Below are 16,432 nucleotides of genomic sequence, written 5' to 3'. Positions count from 1 at the left end.
AGAAAGAAAGAAAGAAAGAAAGAAAGAAAGAAAGAAAGAAAGAAAGACAGACAGACATAAAGAGCTATACTGATGCTCTAGGTTGTCTATTTAACTACACATCATAAACTGGGCAATGCCTAGCTAATCTAGATTTTTTTCTTCCTGTATATTTGGTACTGATAACAGTTTGAAATAAAAATTCCTTCTAGAATTAATGAGAATTTCCAACTTGTAAGAAGGAGGGCTGGGCAAAAAGGGATCAGCTATAAACTTCAAACAAATCTCCAGAATGTTCTCTTGGGGAATGTTAGTTAGTAGAGCTTCTCACTTTTTAGGGGTTTCCTGGGAAGTATTTAAAAGACTGAGGTTTAAAAAAATTCTTCTCAATATTACCATCTGATAACAAGCAATGTTAAGATCGAGCTTTTAGTTTCATATTATTGATGCTAAATGTAAGCCACATATACAGAATCCTAATTTAGGCTACTTCATTTGTTTAAATGTTTGAATGAAGAAGCAGTAAATGATACCAAGTCTAAGCACTTCTTGTACTTCATACACATAAGCTCTGAAATGATCATTTTAAGGCCTGTTAATGACATCTGTAGCCTGTTGAATTGAAAGAGCTTTTCCCCAAATACTGGAAATGTATTTTAACACTATCCTCCAAAGCTATTATATCCTTAAAAATGGCTGTATAAAATAAGAAGACTATAACTCACATATATTCCCTGTCATCAACAGATAATACAACAAAAATTTTACAACTAACATAACATTATTTCAAAAGCATATTCATTTCTCCTGAGACTGCTATGTAACAAAAATGAAGCCTACAGTGCCACACTGTGGTCTAAAGCCAAGCTGTGACTCTAGAAGGACAACTGTCATACAGTCAAAAGTCCAAAATTCCAGATAAGATCTTTTCAACCTTGGAGAATAGTTGCCATAGTTAAGATTTCTTGTCATTCTGCTCTAACATAGGAATGATGGAAGCATCCATAAAATTTCGTAACACTTTCTCTGTGCCAATGATTTTTTTAATTAATTTTTTTTTTTGCATTTGAAGAAATGCACCTTCCCTCCCTCCCACCTCTCCTCGATTTGAAAAAGAAATCCTCCTAACAAATATGTAGTCAAGCAAAATAAATTGTATTGACCTTATGCAAAATATGTACCCTGAGTCCAATGCTTCTCTGTCAGGAAGTGTACCAATGAAGTGTATTTAATTGCCAAATTGATGGTCTCTTCTTAGTCCTCATCCCTTTTCTGACTATCCTCTCTCTTCCAGATGCTCCCTTCTCTCTGAGTTTTCATGATATGGTTACCCTACTACCACACCATTCCTCAATCTCCTTTGTTGGCTCATCACCCATATCATGAACCCTAAATGTAGTTATTCCCCACAGCTCTGTCCTAGGCCCTCTTCTCTGTTCCCTCTATACTCACAGGAACCTCATTAATTCCCACAAATGTAACTATTATCTTTACATAGATAACTATGGACATACAGATATATGTACCTGTGCATGTGTGCATGTATATGTATAGAGTGAATATTTGTGTGTATATATACATGTAAATATGTATGTGTCCATCCCTAGTCTTTCACCTAAGCTTCAGTCCCACATGATCTACTGAACATTTCAAACTAGATGTTCTAGGGATATTTCAAACTCAACATGTCCAAAACTGATATTTTTCTCCCTAAAACCTCACTTCTTCTAAAACTTCCCTATTTATGCTAAATACATCACATCTTTTCAATTTCCTGGGTTCATAATCTTGGCATTATCTTCAACGCCTCACTCCTTCTCACTTCATATATTAGTGAACACATCTTGCCATTTCTACTCCATAACATCTCCTGAATCCAACCCTCACAATCCCTTCTTTCTACTCACAGTTACCACCTTGGCTCAGGGCCTCATTCCCTCTCACCTAGATTGCTACAACAACCTCCTAATGGCTCTCTTACCACTTCATTCCATCTTACACAATGATGCCAAAATAATTTTCCTTATGCCATGTGACTTCCCTACTCAACTAACTCCAGGGGCTTTCTCTGGCCTTCAGGATAGAGGTTCTTAATCTTTTCATGGACTTCTTTGGCAGCCCAGTGAACCCCTTCTTTGAATGATGTTTTTAATGCATAAAATACATAGGATTCCAAAGAAAATAAATTATAATTAAATACAGTTATTAAAATATTTTTAAAAAATAAGTTCATCAACCTTAGGTTAAAACCTGTCCTCCCTATCACTGCTCTAGAATTAAATGTAAATTCCTCTTTTTAGGTTTTAAAGTTCTTTAAACTTTGTCCTCAACTTATCTTTCCAGGTTCACTGGGCATTTCTCCCCCTCCCACTCTCTGTGATCCAGTCATACTAGCCTTCTCTCTTTTCCTCCCATATGACATTCCATCTTCCACCTCTGTGGGAGATTTGTATTGGCTATTCATGGAATGCACTGCCTCCTTACCTCTGCCTTAAACTACCTCTCTTCTTCTAAGATGCAGCTCAAGTACCATCATCTTCATGAAGACTTTCTTGATTCTCCCATCTGCTAATGCTTTTCCTCCCAAACTTCTCTGTATTTAACTATTTTGTATTTATTTGCTTTAAATTTATATAAGTTATTGTAATCACTACCCTTTAGATGGCAACTTTATGTTAATTGTATCAAGCACTAGAATATTACAGACTTTCTTCAATGAGATCTATAATCCTTGAAAAGGGATTTGTCTTTCTAATGCACATTGGAAAAATTTTAATGAATATATGTTGTCCAGAATGACATGCAGTGGATGGGTAGCCCCTTGTATTAATCCATCATTACATATAACTTGCACAAAAGAACAATGAACTAATTGAATGGGAGGAAGTGAGCAGACCAGATTGCATTTGGTAAACTATCTGGTACTTTCAAAAATCCCAAGCTGCTACTCCCTGACACATACACAAAGTTTTTCAAACAAATATTAATTCTATACTAGATAAATGCAGATCATAGAATACCATGATTTCCAAAGTACCTACATCTCTAAGAACATGGATTCACTGAAGTGCTGAAGTATGCCATCAGGTTAATGCTAGAGCTCTTTCTTCAAGACTTTGACAAAAAGACTGATTTCTTCATAGCTGGCATGAAGACCATATTAGGACCTTGGTAAAATCTGAATTTTGTAGGGTCTCAATTACAAATGAATACTATTAGGTACTAGAAGGATAGATCATTAAAATGTAGTTACCAGTTCAAGATTCCCTCCCTATAAGCACTCACATCTATATCACTCAGTTAACAGCTACCTAGCTTTTATGCATATGTTATATGGCCCCAGTTAGGGTTACGTAAGACACATTAGGGTGGGGGCCAAGTCTTGGATTCATATGCATGTGCAACAGACATTCAAAAACACTGATGTTATTAAAATGATACAAAAAAAGATAAATTACATTCTGCTTTGCCACTGTACTCTAAGGAGCTGTTCCATCTGGCTTGCAGCTGAAACCTCTTAAGTATATTATCTTCTCCTATTAAAATGTGATTTCCCTGAGAGCAGGGATGTCTCCATTTTCTAGTTGTATTCCCAGCATTTGGCTTGGTGCTTTACATATACTAAGAGCTTAATAAGTGTTTTTTTATTCATCTGTTCATAGTGACCAGTTAGGAGAAAAAGCCATGTCTGAAATATTTTAATGAAGGAATTTCAAGTGAGATAGTGTGAACAAAAAGACTAAAAATTGTTAAACACAATGTAAATTTAAACTGGCTTGAAAATTTATTATTTTTACTGGACTTGTGTTTGGAAATTATAATAAACTTTTCTTGTCTGTACTGCTTCAATGTCTATTCATGTCTATGGAATAAACTACATTCTTGATTTTACTCTTTAAGCCAGGCAAGAGAATTATCAGAAAGTTCCTTTTTGTTCTACCCTTGACATGCAAAGAAACATACTAATTGTAATGTTATGTGGTCCCAATATTCATTTCATGTTGTTCCCTTTGCTTTAGCATACTTAATACTGCTGTGAGTCACATCTGTTCATTCTCAGTTCACAGAGTCATATCATCTTAAGAGTTAGGAGGTTATCTAATGCAACTCTTTCCCTGAAATAAGCATAAAAAGGAGAAAACAGACTCATCATTCTTAATTTGGTATATACAGTTTCTCAAATAAACTTTCATAAAAGTTTTAAACTATCTTATAAGTGTTTCAGAAAAAGTTGTTTTTAAAAATTTTATCCTATAAGAGAAACAAGTTATAACAATAGATGATAGATTTAGAGCTGGAAAAGACCTTAGAGGTCATCCAGTTTCAAGCTCTTTATTTTACAGTGACTTTCTCAAGATCACAAAAACAGTACGTAAATTCCAACCGAAGTCCTCTGATTCCATATCTATTACACATTACATTGTACCACACTGACTATATTAATGTAGCGATTTCTTATATTGACTTTTACAAACTATCACAATAATACGGGAAAGGTTGTGAGTAAAAACATCTTTCTATCTCTTGAATGAAATATTCCTTTCCTGCTACCCCAAGTCTCTAATCTTTTCTTCATACTTCATACTTCATACCTGAAGAGAATAGGGCTTTCCCTCCTATTTTACAGAGAATAAAACTGACAGGTAAAGATTTCCCAAATGACCAGAATTAAGCTAATCAGTGACAGAATCCAAATAGAAACTATCTTCATGTGCTCCATTCACAAAACCGTAATTCAAAATAAAAAAAAGGAATCCAACTGTGTTTAAAGCTTTTTAAAAACTTTTTTTGTGATGTACTATACTCAAAAACATTAAATAAAAATTAATTTTGATTAGCCCTCATTCCCAAATATCATAAAATAGTACAATTTTATGATTTCCTTAATAACCAACAAATATTTCTATGGAAGTAAACCATTGTTTAAGTCTTTGTATTTAGCACAATTCTACATTGAACAATTACCTTTGGTATGTTAATGTTATTAATGAGACCACTTCCTTCTAAAATTGTCCTGATTCCTTATTGTCTCTGATCTGAATTTACCAGGATATATGATTTCAACCATGTGAATACTACCTCCATTGAATTATTTTGAATTATGGTTTTGTGAATGGAGCACATGAAGATTGTTTCTATTTTCTTTTTGTTGTTGTTCAGTAGTTTCAGTCATGTCCAACTCTTCATGACCCCATTTTGGAGTTTTCTTGGTGAAGATACTGGAGTGGTTTGCCATTTCCTTCTGCAGCTCATTTTACAGATGAAGAAACTGAGGCAAATCAGATTAAGCCTTTTCAGTTTAGTTAAAATGACCAGAGCTAATGCTCTATTAATATAGCCTTTGAGAACCTAGTCACATCCATTCCATGATGAAGCATCAGAATAGGACATTAGTGAAAGACTTTTATACCATATTTATTTATCTTACCATATTTATTCAAACACTACTACACCTCAACACCTCTCATTTTTAAAGAGATATTTCCAGTGTGAGATACATAATTCCTCCCTCTCAGTAGTAGGGTTACCTCTGATGGCTCCATGTTATCTTCTTTCAGTTTCAGAAAAAAACGGAGTCACATTACTATTCTTACCTAACTTTCAGATCTGGTATTTTATAATACCTAACACAACATCTGATATGTACTCAATAAGTATCTATTGATTTGATTTTGCTCATTTCTGATAAGCACAACAGCCTATAATGGCAGAAATTATACATTTGTGTCATCTCCAAATTTGATAATTTGACTTTATTCAAGTCATTGATAAAAATGTTGAACAACATAAGAGCAAGCAGAGATCCATGGGCTACTCCACTTGACAGTTTCTATGACATTGACATTGAACCATTAACTCTTTTATTCTGGTCATCCAACCAAAAAGGGAAGCAAACTCTTATCCTGTTTGAAAGGGGAGGGGAGGAGGAAGGAGAACCAAAGAGCATCTGAGTACCAAAAATTACCGATTTCAATGAACTCATATAAAACAATGCAATTCTAGAATCATTAAGTGCTTATAATGTTTAAAGTGCTGTTTTAGACAGCAGGAATATAAAAACAAAAATGAAACAATTCCTACCCTAAAGGAGCTTATACTTAACACAAATTAGTACAAAGAAGATAAAGGAAAGAAAGAATTCTAACTTTCCTGAGAGGAATCTGTAGAGGCTTCATTGATGAAGTGGCACCTAAGCTGAGATTTAAAGGAAAACAAGAATTCTGAGAGGTCAATATGAGGAAGGAGCATATTCTAAGCATGGTAGATGGACTGTACAAATGAATGGAGTTTGAAAATGGGATAATGAGTTTGGGAAGAGCTAGTAGGCCAATTTGAAAACAAAAGAACACAAAGTGCATGAAGGCAATGAGTATGAAATAAGAATGGAAAGGTAGGTAAATGTCAGATTGCAGAAGGCTTAAATGCTGAAGAGTTTGCATTTTATTCTATGGGCAATGCAAAATCAATGAGAGTTTCTGAGTGAGTGACATGATCAGATATGTGTCTTAGGAAAATTATTTTGATAGCTGTGTGGAAGATGACTGAAGAGGGCAAAGAATATAGGCAGAGAGACCAATTAAGAGGCTCTTATAATAGATCAGTAAAAAAGTGATGAGGCTCTGAATAGGGTGGTGGCTGTGGGTGTGGATAGAAAAGGACCAAAGAAATGTTATAGAAGTAGAATCTATAAGATTTTGCAAACAATGGGAAGAGAGAGTCAAGGATAACTACAAGATTACAAATTTGGGAGGATAGAGGGGCTTGGAGGACAAGCAAATCTAAGGGAGAAGATAATTAGTTTTATTTCAGATACATTGAGATTGAGATGTCCCTGAGGCAGCAAGGCACCAAGGAGATGTCCAATAGGCAGCTGATGATGCAAGATTGTAGTTCAGGAAAGAGAATTATTTACATAGAGATGATAATGAATCTATGGAGGCAGTTGAAATCACCAAAGGAAAGCGTATGAAGAGAGAAAACAAAGTCCTGGAGGATACTCACACTGAGTAAGAGAGAAGCTGGATGATGATAGAGCAAAGAAGACTAAAAAAGAGTGGTCAGATAGGCAAAAGAACCAATAGAAAACAATGTCAAGGAAGCAAAGGGAGGTATGTCCAGGAGGTAAGGGTGGTTAACAATATTAAAAATATAAGAAAGGTCAAGGAAGATAAGGACTAAGAAAAATAGCATGGACTTGGAGTCAGAAGACCTGATTTGAAAACTGACTCTGTCACTTCTTTTCTGTGTGACCTCAGGAAACTTAGCCGGCCTGGGCCTCAATTTCCTGATCTATAACATAAACGGATTGAACTGGATAATTTCCCCAATATCACTTTCAGTTCTAAATCTATATGCCAAGGTCCTCTGATCCCTTCTAGCTCTAAATCCTATGAGTTAGGGAAAGGACAATTGGACTAATTACATGGACAGCAGCACAATAAATAAATATATCAAAAACTTTACTTCGTTGGTATGGGAACTTGATCATCAATGTAGATCTTAGTTGTTCTATAACTGAGAAGACTAGGGTTGCCTGAGGCTCAAAAGGTCAAGTGGCTTGCCCCACAGCTAATAAGTATCAATGGCAGGAATAAACTCGATATTAATGATACCATTTCTAGCATCCTATTCACTCTGCCACACTTCTTCAATCATTTAAAAGCACCAAGAACTTTAAATATGAATTAAGATTTAAGAATCATATATAATGTATAAAAGAGTATAATAGAAGGTGTTAATGGTTAAGGGAAAGGGACTGGAAACACGGTAACCTGTGAGAAATAAACACTAACTTGTGATTGAGGCTGAAGCTGGATTAGTGATCGCTAAACCAAAAGGATTCTTGACTTGTTTCATCTCCTTTTTGGATACTCTTGTGTTGAATTCTATCTCTTCTGAATTTCTCAGGATTACTGGAACCTCCAAACCAAACCTAAAGAAAAACAAGGAAAATTAAAGTAAAAACAGTTCAAATTTTAAAAGGAGCCTTTTATGCTACATTATGACCCATTTTCTTCTACAGTGGACTAAGGCAAATAAAAGTATTTTAGGATCATTTTTATTAAGTTGTGTTTTAACACTGCAGAAAAGCAGTAATTTGCATTGTTAGACTGTGTACTCAAGTGTTTAAATGGATCTGTCCTCTAATCAATGTGGACATTCATTCCAACAATGCAGATCACAATTCATACATGCTCACTCAATCTGTATTATTCTTGTCCATGTCTTCCATTTAACCTTCTGGAGTCTCTCCTCTAGTTCTCCTGACATCCCAAGGACACCAAGAGCAGAGTAAGAGGATATGTCAGCATTGCTAATGGCTTAGGTGGTAGTGGGGAAGAGAAATAGGTAGGATCCAGAGGCTGGACTATCTTTCCTTCCCTCACTTATCTTCAAGTGAGGTATTGTTATAGAATGACCACATCAAGAATCTGTAGTCTAGAGGTATGATTCTAAAGGGGTATGATTCAGAACAAAACCTATTTTCCCCGATTGCTGGGGAGAGAAGAGGGAGGATCCCTTAGCTTACATTCACTAGCTGGTTACACAAAAGATTATCACAAATGCCTAGTAAACTTATTATTTTCTAAAGCCTTTAAAAACACAGCAAACAGAAATCAGAGAAGTTATACAAATTGTAATATACCAAAGAATACACAAGAGTAAATTAGCTCTTCAATTGTGAACAAGATAAAATCTCAGCTCACATCAGGAGAATGGTCTCCCCAAGGAAGAGTTTACTCTCTAAGATGCTCTTGATCAAGGGACATGATAGGGGCCAGCTTTCCCTATATGTCTGTGTCTATGTCTACAGTCTACCATTCAAAAATCCACCTTGCCTCTCTCTTGACTTATCTTTCTAAAAGTCCTTTCTCAAAGTATCCTTTAAACAAAACTGAAGTCCATTCTCCATTCATGCAATGTTGTCACTAAAAATTCTCTCAGCCAATCAGAAGTTATATCCCCTTAAATATATGCAACATAGGTCATAAGGCTATCCCTCAAGAAAAGAGAAATATGCCCAGGCTTGGGCAAAACCAGTTTTCTTTTAGGTAGTTTTCTTCCATTGCTTCTCTCTGTTTTATGAGACAATATGGTTCATCCTTCTTCATAAGACTTTTATGAATGAGTTTATATTCTAATCTAGTGTTACCTTTGGCAGTTATATCATTTTAATAAGTCAGATATTTGCTGACTAAAGATCTTTTTTGCTATTCCTCTTGTAGCAATTAATTTACATTGATTACTTTGATATAAAATTGTTACAATTAGTATCAATGTTATTTCTGTTGTCAATTTCTCAATTCTGATTGTCAATTACTTTTAAAAATAGTTTAGGATTATAGTTGTTCAGTCATTCAGTTGTGTCCAAGTCTTATCATTTCTCCATGGACCACAGCACACTAGGCCCTTCTATTCTCCACTATCTCTCGTCACATTTGTTGTTTCCATGACATTATCCATCTCATCCTCTGCTGTCCCCTTTTCTTTCTCCTTTCAAACTTTTCCAGTATTAGGGTCTTTTCTCATGAGTCTAGTCTTCTCATTATGTGGCCAAAGTATTTAAACTTCAGTTCAGGATTAAGTATTGTATTCCATGTTTTTTTCTTATTAGGGCAGTTAAGTGAAGCAGTTGAGTGGTATGGTAGAGAAAGAGAGCTGGACTCAGGAAGACTTGAGGTAAATTCAGCCTCAGACACCTAAAAATTGTATGAACCTAGGCAAGCCGCGTTATTTCTGTCTACCTCATTTCCTCAAGTTCCTCCCAAGGATGCTGTGAGGATAAGAATGAGATATGTGCAAAGTGCTTTGCAAACCTAAAAGCCCTATATAAATGTTAGCTATTAGTATTATTTATTATTACTCCTCTCTGTATGTGTAGGTGTGTGTGTTTGTGTGTTTTATACTAATTCTGATCTTAATTCTGAGGAATCCTTGGTCTAGTTGCATACAAATTCCCACATAAAATACTAATCTTTTCTTATCTGTTAAAATATAACTTATTTTTATCTTTATGTTGTTATTTGGTGCTCACCAAATCCAGCACTTATCAATTTTTTTTTCCAAAGAAAGTGTTTACTATATAAAGCACTTTTGATGACCTGAAGCTTTTCTCTACAACCAAAGGTCCACCCTTTGAAAATGAGCCTCCCAATGATGTTGCACAGTTTCATGGCACAGAATATCGTAGTTTCTAAAAACAAAGTCAAGGGTCACCCAAAAGGCAATGGAAAGGTGTACTACTATGTGACTGAGTTGGCCTCTAACACATTATCAACTAAGAAATGCACAAAATACCTTCCCAACCCAACTTTCTTAAGACTGCCCAACTTTTTAAGCAGCCTTATTCACTTGAGGATGACTCCACCTGGGGCTTGCTCGCTGACTGGTGAATTTCTAGTCAGGATGGCCACTTCTTGAGCATTGTCATCCATACGCCATTTATTCTCCACCTCCTCACCAGCCTAGTTGCAGCATAAGGACCCTTGCTTCCACCTCTTCCTTACTTTTTAGCTTACCTTTATGTTTTGTTTCCCCTTTGTTATTGTTCAGTCATATCTGACTTTTTGTGACCTTATGGACCATAGCATGCCAAAACTGTCCATGGGGTTTTCTTGGCTAAGATACTGGAGTGGTTTGCCATTTTCTTCTACAGTGGACTAAGGCAAATAGAAGTTAAGTGACTTGCCTAGGGTCACACAGCTAGTAAGTCACTGAGGCTGGATTTGAACTAAGGCCTTCTTAACTCCTGGCCCAGCACTCTATCCACTGGGCCATCTAGCTGCCTTGTTTTCCCTCATTAGAATATAAATTCCTTAAGGGTAGAAACTATCTTATTTTCTTATATTTGCATCCCCCAGCACTTAACACAGAGCTTGGCACATAGTAACCACTTAATACTTTATCTATTTATCTACAAAAAAATGTTGGACACAGGTCAAGATTGAGCCCAAAGGGCTATAAAACTGTGCATACCCTTTGATCCAGCAATAACACTGCTAGGTCTATATCCCAAAGACATCCTCCCCCCCCCAAAAAAGGAAAAGGACCTATTTGTACAAAAATATTTATAGCAATTCTTTTTGTGGTGGCTAAGAATTGGAAACCAAAGGGATGCCCATTAATTGGGGAATGGATCAACAAGCTGTGGTATTGGTTGTAATGTAATATTATTGTCCTATAAGAAATGACAAGCAGGATGATTTCAGAAAAACCTGTAAAGACTTACATCAACTGATGCATAATTAACAGAACCAAGAGAATATTGCACACAGTAACAGCAATATTGTTCAGTGAAGAACTGTGAATGACTTAACTGTGAATGACAGACTCCTACCTAAACAAAGAGTTTATAACTCAAGTAATTGGCTGAGATCATGAGCAAGCAGCACAAAAAGAGTCAGACTATATTATCTTACTTTGATGACAAAGAAGATCAAAACATACAACCAGAAGAAGACAATGAAGCCAAAGCTCCTACATACAAAGCCTCCAAGAAAAATATGAATTGGTCCCAGGCCATGGAAGAGCTCAAAAAAGATTTTGAGAAGCAAGTAAGAGAAGCAGAGGAAAAACAGAGTGATGCTAAAGGAGACCCAAAAAAAATACTGAAGAAAATAAGACTTTAAAAAATAGCCTAACCCAAATGGCAAAAGAGGTCCAAAAAGCCAATGAAGAGAAGAATGCCCTAAAAATCAAATTGGCCAAATGGAAAAGGAAGTCCAAAAGCTGACTGAAGAAAATACTTCCTTAAAAATTAGAATGGAGAAATTGGAAACTAGGGACAATTTGAGAAATCAAGGCACTGTAACAGTAATCCAAAGGAATGAAAAAATAGAAGAGAATGGGAAACATCTCACTGGAAAAACAACTGACCTGGAAAATAGATCCAGGAGAGAGAACTTAAAAATTATTGAATTATCTGAAAGCCATGATCAAAAAAAGAGCCTAGACATCATCTTTCAAGAAATTATCAAGGAAAACTGCCCTGATATTTTAGAACCAGAGGGCAAAATATAAATGGAAAGAACCCACTGATCACCTCTTGAAAGAAATCCCCAAACGAAAACTCCTAGGAATGTTGTAGCCAAATTCCAGAATTTCCAGGTCAAGGAGCAGATATTGCAAGCAGCCAAAAGGAAACAATTCAAGTATTGTGGAAACACAATCAGGATAACACAAGATTTAGCAGCTTCTACATTAAGGGTCTAGAGGGCATGAAGTATGCTATTGCGGAGGGCAAAGGAGATAGGACTACAACCTAGAATCACCTCCCCAGCAAAACTGAGTATAATCCTTCAGGGTAAAAAATGGTCATTCAACTAAATAGGGAACTTTCAATCATTCCTGAGGAAAAGACCCGAGCTGAATATAAAATTTGACTTTCAAATACAAGACAAGTGAAACATGGAAGAGGCAAACAGGAAAGAGAAATTATAAGAGACTTATTAAGGTTGAACTGTTTACATTCCTGCAGAGCAAGATGATATTTGTAACTCATGAGTCCTTTGTCAGTATTAGGGTAGTGGGAGGGAAAAATTATATGTATGTATAGATAGAAGGCACAGGATGAGTTGAAGATGGAGGGGTGATATCTGGAAAATGAAATTAAGGGGTGAGAGAGGATTATACTGGGAGAAGGAGAAAGGGATAAGTTGAATGAGGTAAAATATATCACATGAAACAGACAAGAAAAGGCTTTTACAGTGGAGGGGAGATGGGGAAAGGTGAGAGGGAATGAGTGAATCTTATTCTCATAGGATTTGGCTTAAGGAGGGAATAACATACACCATGGGGTATGGAAATCTATCTTACCCTACAGGAAAATAAGGGGGGAAGGGGACAAGAGAGCAGGGGCTTGATAGAGGGGAGGGCAGATTGGGGGAGAGGATAATCAAAAGCAAATACTTCTGAGGAGGGACAGGGTCAAAAGAGAGAATAGAATAAATGGAGGGTAGGATAGGATGAAGGGAAATATACTTAGTTTTTCACAACAGGACTACTATGTAAGTGTTTTGCATGACTACACATCTATAACCTGTACCAAGATGCTTGCCTTTTCAATGAGGGTGGGTGGGGAGGGAGGAAGGGAGAAAATTTGTAATCCAAAGTTTTAAAAACACACCTAAAAAAAATTAAAAAATAAAGTGAAAAAAAGAGGCTCAACTGGAATTTAACAAAACAATTATATCACCTTATTTTTTAAAAAAAGATCATATTTTCCAATTCCAGGATATGATCTAATATTAAATAATAAAATGTTGAGTTTTAATCATAAATTTACTGTGAACTTCAAATAACTAAATCATAAAAATAGATACTGGGGAATCACTAAACAAGTTGTGGTATGTAAATATAATGAAGAATTATTAAGTAGTAAAAAACAATGAATATAATAAATGCAGAGAAGCAGAGAGAGATTTCTATGAACCCCTGCAAAGTAAAGTAAGCAAAATCAGGGAAAAAATATGTACAGTGACTTCAACAATGTAAATGTTTAAAAGATCAACAAAACAATCAAAACTGAATGCTATAAAATTATGACCAAGGTTGGCCCTTCAGACAGAGATATGGGAACACACATCCCCAACAGATTTGCAGAGATGGGATTCTAAGAGTGTAGAGCACTGTATATAAGGTCAATCTGTTTTAATATGTTTGTTAGTTTTATTGAGCTGTGGGTTTTTTCCCCTGTTTTACTCTTTGATAGAAGGGATCATTCTCTGAGAAGAGGAAGGGAGAGGGATATATTAGGAAATGTAGGTGATAGAAAAACAAAAGATCTAAAGGAATTTCTTAACATCCATTAAAAAATTCCAGCTGGATATGTATTAGGCACAACATTGAAACTAAAATAAATGTTGAATATTATCTTTCCCATCAATAAAACTTCCTCTTGTCTCATGTCACTCCTATTTTTGTTATTTTTGCATTGGTAATATCATTCTTCCCTTTTAAGCCTGAATTAAGGCTCGAAAGCTTAATCATTTTAGCTCCCCTCTACACACACACACACACACACACACACACACACACACACACACACACACAAATCAAGTCTTCTTCTCATTAATTATTGGGAGAATTTAGTGTTGGCACCTTCCTTTCTATTCCTCCTGAGAAGCAGTGTAGGTTAGAGAAAAGATCATCAGATTTAGGGTGAAGATTTGAGTTTAAAAAGTTGTTGCATTTATTAGCCATATGACATTGATGAAGTCATTTTAGCTTTCTGAGACTCAGTTTTTTATCTGGAAAAAGTTATATAACACTATTTATAATACTTATGATTATGGTGATAAAAAGCAATTTCTAAACCTTAAGGCTCTATATAAATGTTTGACACTGTTATTATTATTACAATATTGTAGTATTGGGCCTCAAGGCCCTTATGATCTCAAGCCTAGACCATCACAACTGCCTCTCAAAAGATCTTCCTGACTATGAAAGCATACAAACTGTTCTGTTACAAAATATTAAGAAATAATATTATGACTCTTCCAGTCTTCATATGACTGGTGATATTATGTCAAGTTATTGTCAGACATGGAAAAAAGTATTAAGGCCCTCCATTCATGTGCACATTATCACAAGTGGACTAATCTGAAAGATCTGGTAGATTGCAATTGTCTAGTAAAGCAAAGTTAGCTTAAAAAGAATTAGATAGAAAATTTTAGAAGAGACCATTCAGGTGCAGGTTCTTAAGTAAGAAAACAAACTGGAAAATAGTTTGCAAGACAAAAAGAGAAGCTGTACAAGTAGAAGTTTCTCCTTAGATCACTGCATAGCAAAATTATGCAAAGAATTCGAGAAAATTTGCATGTAGAAAAAGGAAGCTTGTGAAGTTTGGATATGATGGGTGGCATATTTGAACACAAAAAGTTAACAGACCAATACATAAAACATTTTACTAATTTGAAAAAGATACAAATCCAGTAGGGTTTGGTGGAGAAGGAAGGAACTAGTATTGACAACGAAACTGGAACTTGTGAAACATTATTTGGAAGGTAAGAAGTGTAAAGTTAAGAAAGTTACTGTAGTACACCAAAATGCAAGTGAAACATTGAAGCAATGCGAAGATAAATTATTGCATTTCTAAGTTGTGCCAGGGCCAGTCTGGGGTCATCAGAGTAAGGAACTGAAATTTTTTTTTATAAAGAAACTAAAATGTAGTTGAATCAGCAGAGTGCAGATTAAAAATACAATAAGAAATGTATAGAGATGCTAGTGACACTAGAAGAAAAACCTTAATAAAGGTGAAGCAGAGGTAGATACAATTAAAATCACAACCAATCATTCAGTAGGCGTTAACTAAGCCCAGACTAGTGGCTCTAATTTCTGATTTCCCAAAAGCAAGAAGACAGCACTGGAACCTCTTGCCTTTGACAGGGACCAATATAAAGGTTCTCCTTATTGTGTCAGCTATAGGATTCTCTAGTAAGTGACAAATGAAAAGCAGAAAGAAAAATCAGGCCATGAACAAACTTTGGCACCACCGCTTTCTAGAATTCATAAAACTCATACCGGAAGAGCTTTCTCAGAAATACAATCCAAAGCCAGTCTCCTAGAAATGGCCAGGCAATTTAGAGACAGCTAGCCCAGACTAAAACCTTAGACAATGATGGGGCCTTTCCTTTCTTATCTACTCAAGTTGAGCAATTGCTACTTTGTCTTCTTTCCAGCTCAGGCTAGAATACCTTGCTCTTTATAAGACTAAGCCCTGTGTCTGCCTAATGTGATCATTCCTGGCATGCTTCAGGAAATAATGGAGCAAATGGAGTCAAACTGGTGTTGCTGCAATCCAAAATTGGTTAGTAAGCTATTTTCCTTTAACAGTCTAACTCAGCAATTCTAGAACTTTTTGATCTCAGGTCCCCTTTATACTCTGAAAAATTGTTGAAGACCCAAAGAGCATTTGTTTATGTAGGTTATATCCATCTTCATTTACCATATTAGAAATGAAAACATCCTAATATTATTATGAAAATAATTTTGTCCTCACAAGGGTCTGGGGACCAGACTTTGAGACCCACTGGCTTAAGAGTATTACCTAAAAGTAGTATTAATGTACCTGCCTCAGCTGCCAGCTACATAACATTGGGAAACTAATTAAGACAAAGAAAGCTGCCTATACGATAGGTCTTTATGTTAACATTCAAGTAAATTTTATTCAAATAGCTAAGTGTTGTAAATGTGAATAAATTCTCATTTGATACCTATGTTTTCAGAATGGGTTGATGCTAAAGCAGACTCTATGACAATTACAAAAAGTCAGCTGAAAGGTTTTATACCATGATTTGGTATCACATTTATCAATAGTGATCAAGAGCCTCATTTAACAGGCCAAGAATGAAAGAAGCCTGTAAAGTTCTTAAAATGCATTAGCACTTTCTCTCTCCCTATCAAATTCAATCAACAGAAGTTGTTTCAGTCTTGTCTGACCCTTCATAACCCC

General features: G+C 35.6%; 1 protein-coding gene across 3 annotated transcripts in view; it reads right to left on the bottom strand.

The window, feature by feature from the left end:
- The window catches only part of CGRRF1 (cell growth regulator with ring finger domain 1), a 50,344-nt gene that overhangs the window by 21,607 nt on the left and 12,305 nt on the right, over positions 1-16,432 (bottom strand). For all 3 annotated transcript variants that reach the window (XR_003567984.1, XM_027848966.1, XM_027848967.1), the window contains exon 2: positions 7,773-7,912. Coding sequence is in view for 2 of the 3 variants with exons in the window: in XM_027848966.1 (XP_027704767.1) it covers positions 7,773-7,912 (140 nt within the window). In the remaining variant the exon portion in view is untranslated. The remainder of the gene's footprint in view (positions 1-7,772; positions 7,913-16,432) is intronic.

Source organism: Vombatus ursinus, unplaced genomic scaffold, assembly GCF_900497805.2.
Source record: "Vombatus ursinus unplaced genomic scaffold, bare-nosed wombat genome assembly UNPS02007284.1, whole genome shotgun sequence".
NCBI classification, from domain to species: domain Eukaryota; kingdom Metazoa; phylum Chordata; class Mammalia; order Diprotodontia; family Vombatidae; genus Vombatus; species Vombatus ursinus.
This window is presented reverse-complemented; position numbering and strand designations above follow the sequence as displayed.